A 14,246-nucleotide genomic window follows, 5' to 3' on the forward strand; every position below is an offset into this window, starting at 1 on the left:
GGTACTTGCTGGTGGGAATGTAAAAAGCTGTAGGTGCTGTGGAAAGCAGTTGGGTAGTTGCTCACAAGCTTACTATATGACCCAGCAATTCCACTCCTCAGTATGTAACCAAGATAATTGAAATCATATATCCACACAAAAACTTACACATGAATGTTCTAGCAGCATTATTCCTAATAGCCAAAAAGTAGAAACAATCCAAATGTCCGACAGATGAATGCATAAGCAAAATGTGGTGTATCCATACAAGGAGGTATTATTCAGCAATTAAAGGAATAATTTACTGACACAGGCTACAGTATGTATAAATCTTGAAAACATTATGCTAAGTGAAAGAAGCCAGACAAAAAAAGGCCACGTGTTGTAATGATTTGATTTATATGAAATGTCCAGAATGGGCTATAGAGACAAAAAGTAGATTAGTGGTTACCAAGGGAGGGATGGCGGTAGGGGAGAATTGCAAATGACTGTTAATAGACACAGGTTTCTTTTGGGGGTGATGGAAACGTCCTGGAATTAGATAGTGGTGATGGTTGTACAACATTGTGAATGTACTAAAACCCACTGAATTGTGTAATTTAACATGGTTAGTTAAAATGATGAACTGCATGCTATGTGAGTTTTACCTCAATTTAAAAATGGTTTTTAAAAGATCCTGCACTCTCCAAAAAATGTCAGTGTCATAAGATACAAAGACAGACTCAGGAGTGATTCCAGATTAAAGGAGACATGACAACTGAACACAAGGCATGATTTCAGATTTTCTTTTCCTATAAAGGTAATTTTGGGGACAATTTACAAAAGGTCTATTGCTTAGATGATAATATTTTTATGTTAATTCCCGAATTTTCATGCTTTTACTTCATTAAATAAGAGATTCCTTGTTTTTAAGAAATACCCATGGAAGAATTTAGGAATCGAGAGACATCATGCCTGCAACCTACTCAACAGAAAAAAATTGCACATGTACACACACACATAGAAAGAGAAAGGGATAAGGAAAACACAAATGTAGTAAAATGTTAACATTTGAGGAATCTAGGTGAAGGGCATTAAAAAACTACTACTCTTAAAACTTTTCTGTGAGTATAAATTACATCAAAATACAAAAAAAATTTTTTTTTAATGAGACGGCACACGTAAATTGCTTAGCACAGCGAGTGCCAGGCACAGAGGAGGAGCTCAATGAATATAACACATCAACTTATTACTGAGGTTACTGTTAATTAGAGATTGTCCAGGTCAACCCCCCTTGGTAAAGTTGGGAAAACTGCAGCCAGAAGAGGGCAGGAAGCCGCCTTCCTGAGGTCCTGCAGCAGTGCTGTGGGGTGCCCTGCCTCTCCCAGGCAGCAACCAGGATGCTTCCACCCTCATCTCTGGGGGCAGAGCTGGCATGTCCTGGGGCCCTAGGCTGTCCCATCTCCAAGGACCTCTGAGAGGGTTGTGACCCTTGAGCCAACCAGCCATTTTAGTAGGGACACACTGGGCCTGGCCTGGACAGAAACATTCAGCAAATACTCAAGGAACAACAACCCTTCATTCACTCATTCGTTTCACACCTGTCCCCTAAGCAGTACCTGCAACTAACATAATATTGTAAATCAACTATACGTCAGTAAATTAAATAAGTAAAAAAACATTTATTGCTAATATACTTTTCATTTCTAAAGTTTTTATTTGCTTTTTAAAAATACAGTTTTTATTATTTATTTTAATTAATTTATTTGGTTGTGCCGGGTCTTAGTTGCGGCTCATGGCCTCCTTAGTTGTGGCATGTGGGCTCCTTTGGTTGTGGCAGGTGGGCTCCTTAGTTGCGGCATGCGGGCTCCTGAGTTGTGGCATGCAAACTCTTAGTTGCGCATGCATGTGGGATCTAGTTCCTTGGCTAGGGATTGGACCTGGGCCCCCTGCATTGGGAGCATGGAGTCTTAACCACTGCACCATTAGGGAAGTCCCCAAAATACAGTTTTTATATCTCTGCCAATATTCTCCATCTTTTATGCATGTTATACCTTTTCCACTAGATCCTTTAACGTGTTTTTCACAGTTATTTTAAAGGTCCTGTCTGATAATTCCAACATTTGGATCACCTCTGGGTCTTGTTCTATTGGACTGTTTTCCATCTTGTCAGTGGGTCACATCTTGCTTTATCACGTCTCACTTTTAAAATTAAAAGCCAGACGTTGTGTCTAAAAGAGTCATGGAGCCTAAAGTAGAAAGGGCAGCTGTTGGTGCAGGTAAGTCAGTTTAGTGTGTAGTTGAACTGGGTCTGCGCTCTGTTGTTGCTTTATTTAGCATCAGTTCAGAGAATTCCCTGGTGGTCCAGTGGTTAGGATTCCACGCTTCCACTGCAGGGGGCACAGTTTCGATCCCTGGTTGGGGAACTAAGATCCTGCAAAACTAAGATTCTTTAAAAAAAAAAAAAAAGAATCAATTCACTACTGCTTTCAAATTTTTAAGGATGCTATCAGAACCTTCCTTTTAGCTGGACTTGGGATCTGAGTGTCTGGAGGGTTTGACTCAGTTCTTCTGCTTTACCCTAAGCCTTTATCAGGTACCTTAAGGGTATGGTCGAGGGGTTTCTCTTTTGACTCTCTAGCCCCTCCCTCAAACATAGATGGCCACTGCTCTGGCTAAACTTCTCTGTCCTGATGTCTATTGGCTGTCTTTTTTGGTAATCCTTCTGAGATAAAATCATTTTTTTTCTTCTAGCCATTGTAGTCTGCAGATCAAAGCTCTGGCCAAAATCCATGCCTTTGTTCAAGACACGTGAGTGTTGCCCCTTTCCAGAATTCACCTATTTCAAGGGAAGATCTTTATGTTTTGTTCCTCCTCCTGAGCTCTTTGTTTATTTCATTTACACAAACACTTAAAAATACCTACTTTTTTTAATCTCATACTTTGCTGTAGTCTGTGAAGGATGCCAGAGGAGCATATGGCATGAACCTTGCCCTCAAAGATTATGTTGTCTTTGGACAGACAAGGGTAAGCCAGGAAAAGGATACAGGAAAGTTGTTAACAGTGCATCAGAGGATGTAGAGTGGCATAGCATGCGTAGAACGTCTAACGTTCAGGGGACACAGAGTAAAGAGTGATCAAGAGAGGAGATGTAGGACTGGTCAAGGAAAACCTCTGGTAGGGGGTGAGCATAAGTTAATTCAGCTTTCTGGGACGTGGTGACATCCTGGGATGGACTCAATGTGGCCTTTGTCAGAGGAGCCAGCATGTGCCGATGGGTAATTGGAAGAAGGGTGTGTGGGGACCCTGACATCCAGGGTGGTCAGGAGGGTGGTCTCCTCCCTTCCCTTTGTGGTGGGACAAGGAGGCCATCTCACTTTGTGTATATCTGAGCTCCTGTCTCCAAGAGGCAGAGGCATGGGAGTCTTATAAGCACCCTGTGTAATGGCAACTTGGCCTCGTATGTGCATGTACACACTGACGTCCTCTCTCTGGGGTTCTGATGGGTGCACGGGAGGCACACTCCTTGTATGCCTTTGACGTTTTAGTCATTTACTGGCTTCATTTTCCCAGGACACTGAGTGAGCCTCGGCAGGCAGAGATCCGGAAAGAGTGCCTCCGGCTTTGGGGGGTGAGTGTCTCCCCAGCCCATTTTTGCTCCAGGGCAGGGAAACTTTAAAGAAGAATGGGACTGACTCCCAACCCGGTCATCTTAGGGTTCCCCGCCCCTGCCCCAATGAAGAGATCTGCCTACCCTCACAGCACTCCAGAATTGGATGTCTCAGCATTGTTGGGAGTAACCTCCTTGGCCCTTTCACTGCTCGTTTAGCCCTGCAGGCTGGTTAGCAAGGACAAGGGTGGTGGGTAAACAGGCCTCATTTTCCTGCTGGTGGCCCTGGGTAGCAACACTGACCACAGAGAGCCCCAGAGAAAGGTAAGTGGCCTTTGGGGTGTGCTACCACAGGGCCTGAAAGGGAGCAGTGACTGAATTAGCCAACTCCACTCCCACCCCACCCCAGCTTCCTTTGTTGTGTGCCATTTCCTCTTGCCCAGCCTGAGCCTAAGCCCTTGCCTGTGTAAACTCACACACAGCCTTGGTCAAAAATGCGTTTGAAAACCAAAGCTCTTTGCTGTCTTGTTTTAGATCCCAGACCAGGCTAGAGTTGCTCCTTCTTCCACAGACCCAAAATCTAAGTTCTTCGAGCTAATCCAGGTAAGCTTGGTATCTGGTGAAAATAAAAAGTTAGAGAGGCCTAATTAGATGTAGTATCACTGAGACCCCCAGATGCCTGGCCTCCAGAGGGCTTGTGCAGGTACCACATGGGTTCCCGGGGCTGGGCTGAGGCCACCACAGATGGGAATTTTTGGTGTAGGGTGTTGAGTTCCCTGGGAGCCCATCAGGCTGCCTGAAGATTCTTGGCCCGAGATGTGTTCTGTTCAGCATTCCCGCTGCCCAAAGGGTGGTGCTGGCTCTCACTCCCTGGCAAGTTTAGGGTCCTGTGAGTGTGCCTGCAGGGGAGACATGAAGTATGGGATGATCTTAGGCTGGGGAGCTGGTCAGAGGGCCAGGAGGGGCTGCCAGGAGAGCTCACAGTGGAGCTGGCCTAAACGTAGACTTTCTGTTCTGTTTCTGGTGAGTGGTCCTCAGAATTCTTCTGCCCTATGTTTTCCTACCACCTGACTTCCAGCTTTTCCCTGGGCTTTATTTAAATCTGGCCCAGATCATGGGCCATTGTGCTGGTTAGGGACTGGAGAATGAGGTTCAAGATGGCCTCAAAAAAAAAAAATAGCACGTGTAAATTTTTCTGAATGGGTAGAGAGATTACTTAGCTGCTTTCAAACCAACTGCTTGCAAGTCTTTGCCTTCAGTTTTAGTGAAGGGGAGGCTTTTATATTCTGGTGACATTTCCTTATAGCTCTGGTAAATCGATCTGTACTCTGGGGACTCGGTGTTCTTTCCTTTCCCAGGCTCTCCTAATAGATCCTAAAGGAACACTCCAAGCAGACAGAATTAGATCCCAGTTAGTGCATGTGTAGGTAGAGCAGGGGGCATGTTTCAGACAGCAAGTGCTTCCTGTCCCTCCCCTCCCCCAGCCTGCCCTAACTCCCTGCCCCACCCCCCACCCCCCAGGCACCCGTACTGAGCGCCTGTCCCTTCCCCCAACCCAGCCGTGTTTTCTCTGACCCGGGGCTGCAGGGCACTGAGATCGACATCTTCAGCTATAAGCCCACGCTGCTTACTTCCAAAACCCTGGAGAAGATCCGCCCAGTGCTCGACTACCGCTGCATGGTGTCTGGCAGTGAGCAGAAGTTCCTCATTGGCCTGGGGGTAAGTCTGCAGCTGGCTTCCTACCCAGCTTGGGTGGTGGAAGCTTGCTGTCTGTCTGTGGGAATCTGGACAGCTGCCTGCCACACTTGGTGCACGTTCTCTTGGCACCAGGGAGCTGGAGCTTTGACTGCAGGGAAGGTATTTCTTGAAACTTCACTTCCTTTCTTCCTCTAAGTTAGCCAAATATCATTCATTCATTCTTTCTATCTTTCATTTATCCATGTATTTGCTTATTCACCTCCATGTATCGCTAAAGGGAACACTGCCTCCTTTCTTGTGATGTGGAGCTTCCTAGGCTAGCAGGATGGTCAGTAGGCTAAGCTGGCTTGAGCCCATGCAGCTATTTCTTTGCAACACCACCACCATCCCATGTCATCCCCTGTCTTTGGAGTCTAAAATGAGGTGAGGGAAAACCTTGGCAGTTCTATATCTTAATTGGGTAAAGTCCTCATTGCTCTTTCTTTTCACTCTGAGTTGTCTTTATAGTTTTATCTCTTCTTCCTCACTTACTTTCTCTGTGTCCTCTCACACTTTATCTTTTTTTACTTTCTCTCTGCTCTGCTCTGTTCTCCGGACCCTTCACCAAACCCACTTCAGACATACACCAAGCTGGATCTTTCTTGAGGGGCTCTGATCATGAACTCAGGCCTCTTGAATAGTGCCCTGAGCCTGTTCCCTCCCAGTGGGACAGAGTCAGAGCTCTCCTCTTCCACTGAGGCAGTGGAGGACAACACTGTCCTTATAGTGTACGAAGTATAACTGACTAATCTCTCTGAGACCTTTTCTTCTGGCATTTCCCAGCCCCATCAGCTTGTAGCCACCAACTAAAAGCCCTTTTGAGAGCTGAGCTTCTCACCACTTAATGTCTTTGTCTGCCTGACCTGGCCCTTTCTCTCTGCCCATAGAAGTCTCAGATCTACACATGGGATGGCCGCCAGTCAGACCGCTGGGTCAAGCTGGACCTGAAGACAGAGCTACCCCGGGACACTCTGCTCTCTGTGGAGATTGTCCATGAGCTGAAAGGGGAGGTTAGAGGTGGTTCTGCTCACGTGTATGGCTCTGCCATCTGGGGAACAGCTGGGCCTGTCCCTTCGCCCCCATGCCCCCTGAGTTAACTGGGTTATGTGTATGTGGTGCCTGAGAGGGCCCAAGGCCTGGCGAATGCTTTGTAATTGTTCCTCCTCCTCGAGTAGTTGCTCTAAGCCATGGCATATTCAGGTAGGAAGGACCACAGTCTCCTTATGTTTAGGAGATCTTGATCATCTCTGTGTAGCAAAGTCCCTGGTGAACCTGCTGCATATTTTTTAGCTGCTGATTGTTATTGACCAAGGATTCCTTGGGAAAGAAGCAACTTGTTATTTCCCATGAGCTTTGGGTATTACAGCCATACAGATAACTTTCAGAACAGTCAGTGGGAACAGTTGGCCAGAGTGGGAAGCCAGGGCCTGCTGGAGCACCATGGCGGCAGCCTCACTGGGTTTGAGATTCAAGGGGGCTCATCACCCATCACCTCAGGCCTCTGTCTTCTCAGAAGCATGGGCCAGCCTGGTGCTGAGAATCAACTGGGAGGGAGGTGAGAGAAATATCCTGTGTTTGGAGCCCTTCCCTTCCCCCGGCTATGTGTAGAATGGAGGCCAGCGTGCCACCGTGGGCAGAGTGAGCCCCAGGCCAATTCCTGGCAGGGTGGGCAGCATACTTGTCCTTCTAGGGGAAGGCCCAGCGGAAGATTAGTGCCATCCACATCCTCGATGTCCTTGTGCTGAATGGCAGCGACGTGCGGGAGCAGCACTTTAACCAACGGTCTGACCTGGGCCCTGGGGGAGGGAAGGTGGGCCGGGGTGGGCCAGGGCAGCTCTATGGCGGCAGCCTCTGTGGCTTGGGCCTCTCCCAGGCTTTCTCTGCTTAAGAGCATCCTCAGAGTTTCCCTCTTCTACCCACTAGCTGGTTCCAAGGGCAGGGTGAGAAATTGGTGTTGACACTCCCAGTTACCAGGACTTGGGCCTTGATTTCATACATACTAGCACACTCTATTTTGCCTCAGCTGTTCAGATCAGAGGTGATGTTTGTTTTAAGGTTGAACAAGAGGGTGACCTTACGGGGAAGAGGGAGGGTCTTCTCCTCTGAAGAATGTGTTCTGTTCTTGGTGGTCCCACTTAAGTCAGTTTATGGATCCCACAACTCCCACAGAGGTACTTTTGTTCGTGGATAGATTCCTAATCAGTCGTTTAAAACGGGGGTACAAAAAGGAGAGACATCTTACACCGCTATGGTGCTGAAGTCACTCCTAAGTTGGTTCATCTGAGTGGGTGTACTGTGGTATCTGTGGTTTGGGGTGAAGGAGCCGACGCACAGAATAAAGATGATGCTTGAAGTTCTGGTGGAGGTGACTGAACACAGCCGAAGTTACACTTCAGGGAAACCAACCAAGATGTATTGAAAGTAGAGGTCAGAATCCAGAGTGGGGGAGAGGGCGTTCATGACGACATCACTGGAGAAGGGCAAGGGTGGGCTTCCTGGGAGACATGAGTGCTGCCTCTTGGAGCAGTTTTGCTGCAGATTCAGGAGTGTACTCCCACTGGTGCCATGACAGTGCCCTGGGGCTGCAGGTGCTGGTAAAGATACCCTTACTTGCCTCTGAGAGACTCTGTTTGGATTGTAGAATTCAGCTTGCTGAGAAATTTGTGAAAGCTGTTTCCAAGCCCAGTCGGCCTGACATGAATCCCATCAGGTGAGCAGATCATCTCTCCCCCCAAATCCTCCTCTCCCATTGCTTCTTTCTGGCCAGTGCCTGCCTCCCTGTCCTGTGAGGGCTGGGAGGGCTCAGTGGAGGAGACCAGACCAGGCTGGCATTAGAGATCAGACTGCCATTGAGTGATTTGCTTGGGGGTGCTGGGTAGGTGACTCCTTTGCCCCAGAGTATCCCCCATTCCTGCCTGTCACAGTGGGCCAACCTCCACAGGAGAGGTTCGTTCCTCAGGTTTAAGGCATCCTCATTTAAGACACACATGCCTCTGAGAGCACTAACACACCTTGTGAGCCACACATTCATGCTTGAATATCATTAGCATATCAATCCTGGCCTTTTCATTTTTTTCAGGTAAGAAAAGGGTGCTGAGGGAATGGGAGTTTTTGAACATGAAAAAGAAAAGGTTGGTTTGAGGTAATGGGATCCTTGGTGCATGGAAAGAAGGCCATGGTTTGTTGCCACGTTAGGTAATGTAAAAGTTCTAGGCCTTTAGAGGGTAACAGTGAGGGAGCAGACAGATGGAACAGACTTTTCCAGTCTGGGCTGAGGTCTGAGGTTATTATCTTTGGGGCTTCATGTGACTAGAGACTGAGGTACATTTTATCAAAATAATTTTCATTATTCTTTTTAATACAGATTTACATAGGATTAAATCCAATAGTGGGAATGCACTTTTAGAAGTCTTCTGAAAGTCTAAAAGTAATTTCTTCTTGCACTTTAAAATGTCCTGTCTGCCGGTTCCTGAGAAGCAGCTTCCAGGGGTCCTGCCTCTGCTGCTTGTGACGGTCTGGTTGCTTGGCTTCTGGGCACCTTACTCAGTAGCAGTTCCAAAGGCGTGTTCAGGGGCCCCCAGAGGTGGAGGGCTGGGCATCAAACAGGAGCCTTGCATCCTGGGTAGGGGGGTCTCCTCACCCCTAATGGTAATAGGCCTGTTAGGACGATTTGGAAGCAACTCTGTTACAGGAAGGCCTAAAATCCATGTAGACAGACCTGGGCAAGAGCCTGGCCCTTGGTGTTCTGGCCTCTAGAGATGGTGACGGTGACCCAGGGTGGGAATGCTGACAGGCACATCTTGGTCTGCCAGACCTTCCTCTTTCCCCCACCTGACTTCCTGAACCATAGCTGCGCTCCCCGGGTGCCCTGGGGCAGGCTCCAGGGGGTGCTTGGCAGCTCTGAAACCTAGGGCTTGTCTGTGGAGGGTGGCAGTGACAGGCTAGGGGTCCTCGGTGGGTTGGGTGGTGCAGGGCCTGAGGCAGAAGGTGAGGATAGGCACAGCCTCCTGCCTACCAGCTGCTGCCCAGACAAGTGTCCCACCAAGAATCCTTTGTCAGCTCTTTGTCCGTCTGTCCACAGGGTGAAGGAGGTATACAGGCTGGAGGAGATGGAGAAGATTTTTGTCAGGTGAGTGACTCAGCCAGGGTAGCTCAGGATTTGAGAGGAGTTGGGGTGGGGGGCATGGCAGTGTCCAGGATTCGTTCTCTTTTTCTGTAGCGGTGGGTTAGGGGTGTGGTGGTGAGTTGCCCTGGTGGCTGCCTCTACCGCCCCCCCCACCTCCTTTGCCTGCGTGGCTCAGCTGCAGCCAAGGGCCCCCCAGCTAAGAGCTGATTCAGCACTGTCAGGAGGGGAGCCGGGCGGGTGTGTGTCAGGCAGAAATACGGGCTCACTGATGCTGTAACAGTTACGAGGGGTGTGTGCGTCAGACAGAAATACCAGCGGGCTTGTTGATGCTGTAACAGTTACGATTGTCCCTGCTAGGGGCAGAGCATCAAGCTGCTTGAAACACTATAAATCCCAGCTCCTGGTGCTGACAGAGAGATTGAGCCTGGAGAGGTAGAGGGGGTATAACTGCTTCCTCATAATCTTAGCGGTGTGCAGGGTGCTCAGATCTGAGGGTCTCATCCTGGGTGTGCCCCTGTGGCCACTGGAGCTGGGCTGGGTCTCAGTGCTCCCGAATTAACTCTTTAGTAGCCACACTGATGCCATGGGTGGTGAACTGAAGATCCAGTGGCACTCGTAGTCAGATCTTACCCTTACCGGTGTCACCCTGACACCCCGCAAACAGCAGCAACATAGCAGGGGCATGTGTCACTTCCCTGCCTCCATTGCTTAGTTGGGAGTTCAGAGCCTGAGTTCTAAACCCAGCAGCGCACTCAAACTCACTTTCTGTGTGGCCTGGAGCAACTCAAGTCTCTGCCTCAGTTTCTCATGTTGAACTGAGGTAAAGTACTGTGGTTGGTTGGCTGATTTTGACATTAGCCAGAGACTAACGTTAGGGCTCTCTCTCTCTCTCTCTCTCTCTCTCTCTCTCTCTCTCTCTCTCTCTCTCTCTCTCACACACACACACACACACACACTCACGCTTCCTGTTTGCATGCCTACTCTGGAAAATCAAGGTTGGAAATGAAGATCATCAAGGGCTCCAGTGGCACGCCAAAGCTCAGCTATACAGGGCGGGACGACCGGCACTTTGTGCCCACTGGCCTCTACATTGTCAGGACAGTGAATGGTGGGTGATGAGCCACTGTTCCCTAACCCCACTCCCTCAGCCAGGGCAACTGGCCCAGACCCTACTTGAGCCAGAGCTAAGGGCTCCCTACTGAGGTGGGCATTTCTTTGAGGTGTATGTTGAGCGGGACTGTGTTCCCTGAGCCTCTTCTGTTCTTCGGTGGATCCTGGGGGGGTTGTGCTGGGGCTGGAGAGAGGGGAGCCCAACTTGTATATGCACACGTGGTGTCCTCATGGCAGGAGAAGGGCCTTCGCAGTGGGCAACAGCAGATCCAGAAAGTCAAGCTTGGCCATTCGTATCACCTGTAGAATCCTTTTTCCTTAGTACCCTCTGGCTAACAGACTCCTACTCCCTCTGCCAGGGCCCAAGAGATGTTGCCCTGGTAGCAGGTTGGCGGGACTGGGGAGAGTTGTTGAGAATTATCTTAGTTGTCTTCCTGGAGCCCCTTTGGGCGGGTGATGAAGGCTGTGTCCTCACAGGCTCTTCTCCGCTGCTGTTTGGCGGGGATGGGAGTGGAGGAACGGGCGTGAAGGAAGGCATGCCCTTCAATGGACTGACCTGTCCCCCATGGGTATTTTGTGTCCTTTCTGGGCTTCTTCCCCCTTTCCTTCTGTCAGAGCCATGGACTATGGGATTCAGCAAAAGCTTCAAGAGGAAGTTCTTCTACAACAAGAAAACCAAGAACTCTACCTTTGACCTCCCTTCAGACGCCATTGCTCCATTTCAGTAAGTAGTCTTCTTCCAGGCCTGCCCCCTGCAGCCCCAGGTACTCCTGCTAGAATGCCAGCCTGACCTCTCGGGGCACACCCGGGTCCTGAGACTGACTGCTGCCCATGCAGGGGCTTCCCACGAGGGTATGGCTGTGATGGTTGGGGGTCCTGGGTGTGAAGGGCCCGACCCTGGCCGGGTGTGGGCTAATGCTGAGGTCCACAGTCTTGCCTTTGGACCCAGTGTGTTGCCGGATTGTTGGTCATAGGTTTCGACAGCAGCCAGTAGCCCTGATGTGCCTGTAATTAGCCACTGACACCAGTGTGTCACCACACTAATACTGTTCTATTAGAGCAGCAGAGACAGATAAACCAGGAATATCAGTAATTAAAGGATCCAGTAGGATGCAATTAGCAGCAGCAGCTGTGTGTTGAAAAAAGCTGATTCTGGAAGGCAGGGAGCAGGGCCTACTAGGTACATTTGGCTGCCAGAGGGAAGACGCTCAACTGGAGTCATTAGTGAGACCTGCCCTCCCCCCTGCCCCCAGTGCACACACACACACTCTTAAGAACACCCATCCCCGAAGTCACGGGTGCCAGGATGGGTGGTGAGCTCTTGGTCCTGCTCCACGTGGGTACAGCCCTCTGACCTCCCTTCTCCTCCCCAGCATCTGCTACTACGGCCGGCTCTTCTGGGAGTGGGGGGATGGCATCCGTGTGCATGACTCCCAGAAGCCCCAGGACCCAGACAAGCTGTCCAAGGAGGACGTCCTCTCCTTCATCCAGACGCACAGCGCCTGAGGATGCCCACCCCTGCCGAATGCCCTGTCGTTCCCTGAGCCTGGCTGTGAGGTTGGTGGCCTCCTCTGAAGAGCTCAGTTGGGGCCTTCTGGGACACCTTTTGGAATTCCCTACCCGGAGCCCTGCCTGGGAACTGTCTCCCCTGCTGGGACTCAGCCTGAAGGATGCAGCTCCTACAGCACGTTTGAGGTCAGGGCCCAGGGCACATGGGGCCAGTGGAGGATGTGTCTGTCAGAGGGCAGCAGGGCTTCGGCTCTGCCATTCCTTCCTGTATCCTGTAGACTCACTTTTCTGAGTTCCACACAGTGCCCTGAGGGGGCGGCCATGCTCCTGCTTTGCCCAACTTTTTATTGGGCCGACCCTGAGAGGCAGGAGGCCTGCTGTTGTGAGCTGGCCAGGAGCAGCTGCTATATAAATCAAGGTTTTGTTTCTTTGAACTTGCTCTGTTTTGATGCCAAGTTGGAGATTTTCTTGTCTCCTCCCCCTACCCTCTCCTGGTCTTCCCTGGAGTTCTTCCCAGCCCAAACCTCTGACCGTCCCGCAGGCCGGGAAGGGAGGCATGTGGACCCCACATCTCTGACACCACGTCAGGATGCAGGTAGCATTGTCTGGTGGTAGGTGCGACTGCTTCCTGGGGTTGTAGAGCCTTCCTGGGCCTCACCCCTTTTGATCCAAACCTCGGGCAGCTCTAGAAGGGAAGGAAGCAGCCTTGAAGACCTGCCATTTTCTATGCGCCAAACAGTAGTGGCCCCACTGTAACAGAGGTCCTGTTGGGTTGGGTTGCACTCAGTCCTCTGGCAATCATGGCACTCCCGTTTGTCCCAGCCACCTTGCCACCCTCCCCCCTCCGTTTTTTCATCCCCAGCAGGAGGCACAGTTGCTTTTGTTTGTCCTTTTGTGGTCACTCCATTTCCTCTATCTTGGCGGGGTGGAGGGGGAAGCTGGGCAGTAGCTTTGGGTGGGGGAGGGAACCTGTGGTTGTTTTTAATGGGAAATACCTCTCAGAGATGCTCCTGTGGGCTCCCTAGGGTCTCATCCCAGTGCTAGACTGGTTTCCATGGAGATAGAGGGCACTGAGGTTCCCCATGAGGTTGGAATTGACTCCACCTCAGGGGTCTCAGGCCAGCATCCCCCAGGCTGTCAGCAGCACCGCTGAGATGCTGTATTTCCACCCAATTCTGGGTATCAGTGTGTCTTGCAGAATCTTGGATCATTAAAGATAAACATATTTTTAATGCCTGTGTGGCTCTGTGCTGGGGCTTGTCCTTCGGTGCTTTGTGGTCTGGGACTTGCGTGAATGAAACAGCTTGGGCTGGAGGTGAAGGGGAGGAAGCTGTACTCAAGAGGGGAGAAAAGAGGGTGGGTTTAATCAGAGCCTTGTCCAAGCTCAGGGCTGCTGTTTGCTGCCAAAGAGGGGCCCAAGGAAGAGTCAAAATTATGTGGCTCCTGTGAGAAGCAGGGATTAGAGGATGAATGAACCTACAGCCCGGCAGGGCAATGTGACAATCCAGGATCAATGTGTGTGACTAAAATAACAGAGGCGTCAGACCAATTAGTGCCACTAGACGGGAAAGAGAGAAAGGGAGAGATGGTTTCGCTGACCCCGCCAACCTCCCCTGCTCTGCGTCTGCACTGGAGGCCGTGCACGTGCTGATGGCACCTCTCCCTCTCTGCTCTAGGCTAGCGTTTCTCCACCAGTCCCATCACCGGTGCAGGTTCTCCCTTAGAGCCCGCTGCCTACACATTGCTTAGCTCCTTCACCTGGGCCCCCAGATTCCTTCCTTAATGTTTCACAGCCTTAGTTTAGCTCGCAGGGCAACTCCTTTCCTTGCGTTTACTTACTTGGTGTGATCTCGGCTCCCAAGCCCCTTCATCCTCTTGGTTGCCCTACTCAGCCTTACTCCAGCCTCCCACTCCCAGCCCTCCTGGCCCCTGTGCTGGGAGTAGAGGGCTGTGCTCGGGGGCGGTGGAGGGAGGGGAATGTCTGTGTTTGCCGCTCCTGCAAACGCCGCCTGATTTACTGGCCACTCACCGTTAAGTCTGTGTGGTCATTACCGTGGCTCCGGCTGCCCACTGGCTCTGCCACACCTCGCCAGACTTGCAGCCTCTTGAAGATGGATTAACTCCGCACTCCCGTGGGACCACCACACGACCACCTCAAGTCCCCAAGTTGCCCTTTGCTGCACAGGCTGCATTTTT

The 14,246-nt window shown here is 50.6% G+C and overlaps 1 protein-coding gene across 6 annotated transcripts in view; it reads left to right on the forward strand.

Moving 5' to 3' along the window:
• CMTR1 (cap methyltransferase 1) overlaps positions 1–13,277 on the forward strand; it is a 60,220-nt gene extending 46,943 nt beyond the window's left edge. For 3 of the 6 annotated variants that reach the window (XM_030870852.2, XM_030870850.3, XM_060307519.2), the window contains 11 exons: positions 2,713–2,769; positions 3,532–3,589; positions 4,103–4,171; positions 5,156–5,287; positions 6,193–6,315; positions 6,996–7,087; positions 7,947–8,015; positions 9,387–9,434; positions 10,427–10,539; positions 11,157–11,265; positions 11,915–13,277. In XM_030870852.2, the coding sequence (XP_030726712.1) occupies positions 2,713–2,769; positions 3,532–3,589; positions 4,103–4,171; positions 5,156–5,287; positions 6,193–6,315; positions 6,996–7,087; positions 7,947–8,015; positions 9,387–9,434; positions 10,427–10,539; positions 11,157–11,265; positions 11,915–12,047 (1,003 nt within the window). In that variant the 3' untranslated portion in view covers positions 12,048–13,277. The other 3 variants (XM_030870854.2, XM_070046698.1, XR_009565748.2) reach the window with 3 other exon arrangements.
• The last annotated feature ends 969 nt before the right edge of the window (positions 13,278–14,246 follow it).

This window comes from Globicephala melas, chromosome 11 (genome assembly GCF_963455315.2).
Source record: "Globicephala melas chromosome 11, mGloMel1.2, whole genome shotgun sequence".
Lineage (NCBI taxonomy): Eukaryota > Metazoa > Chordata > Mammalia > Artiodactyla > Delphinidae > Globicephala > Globicephala melas.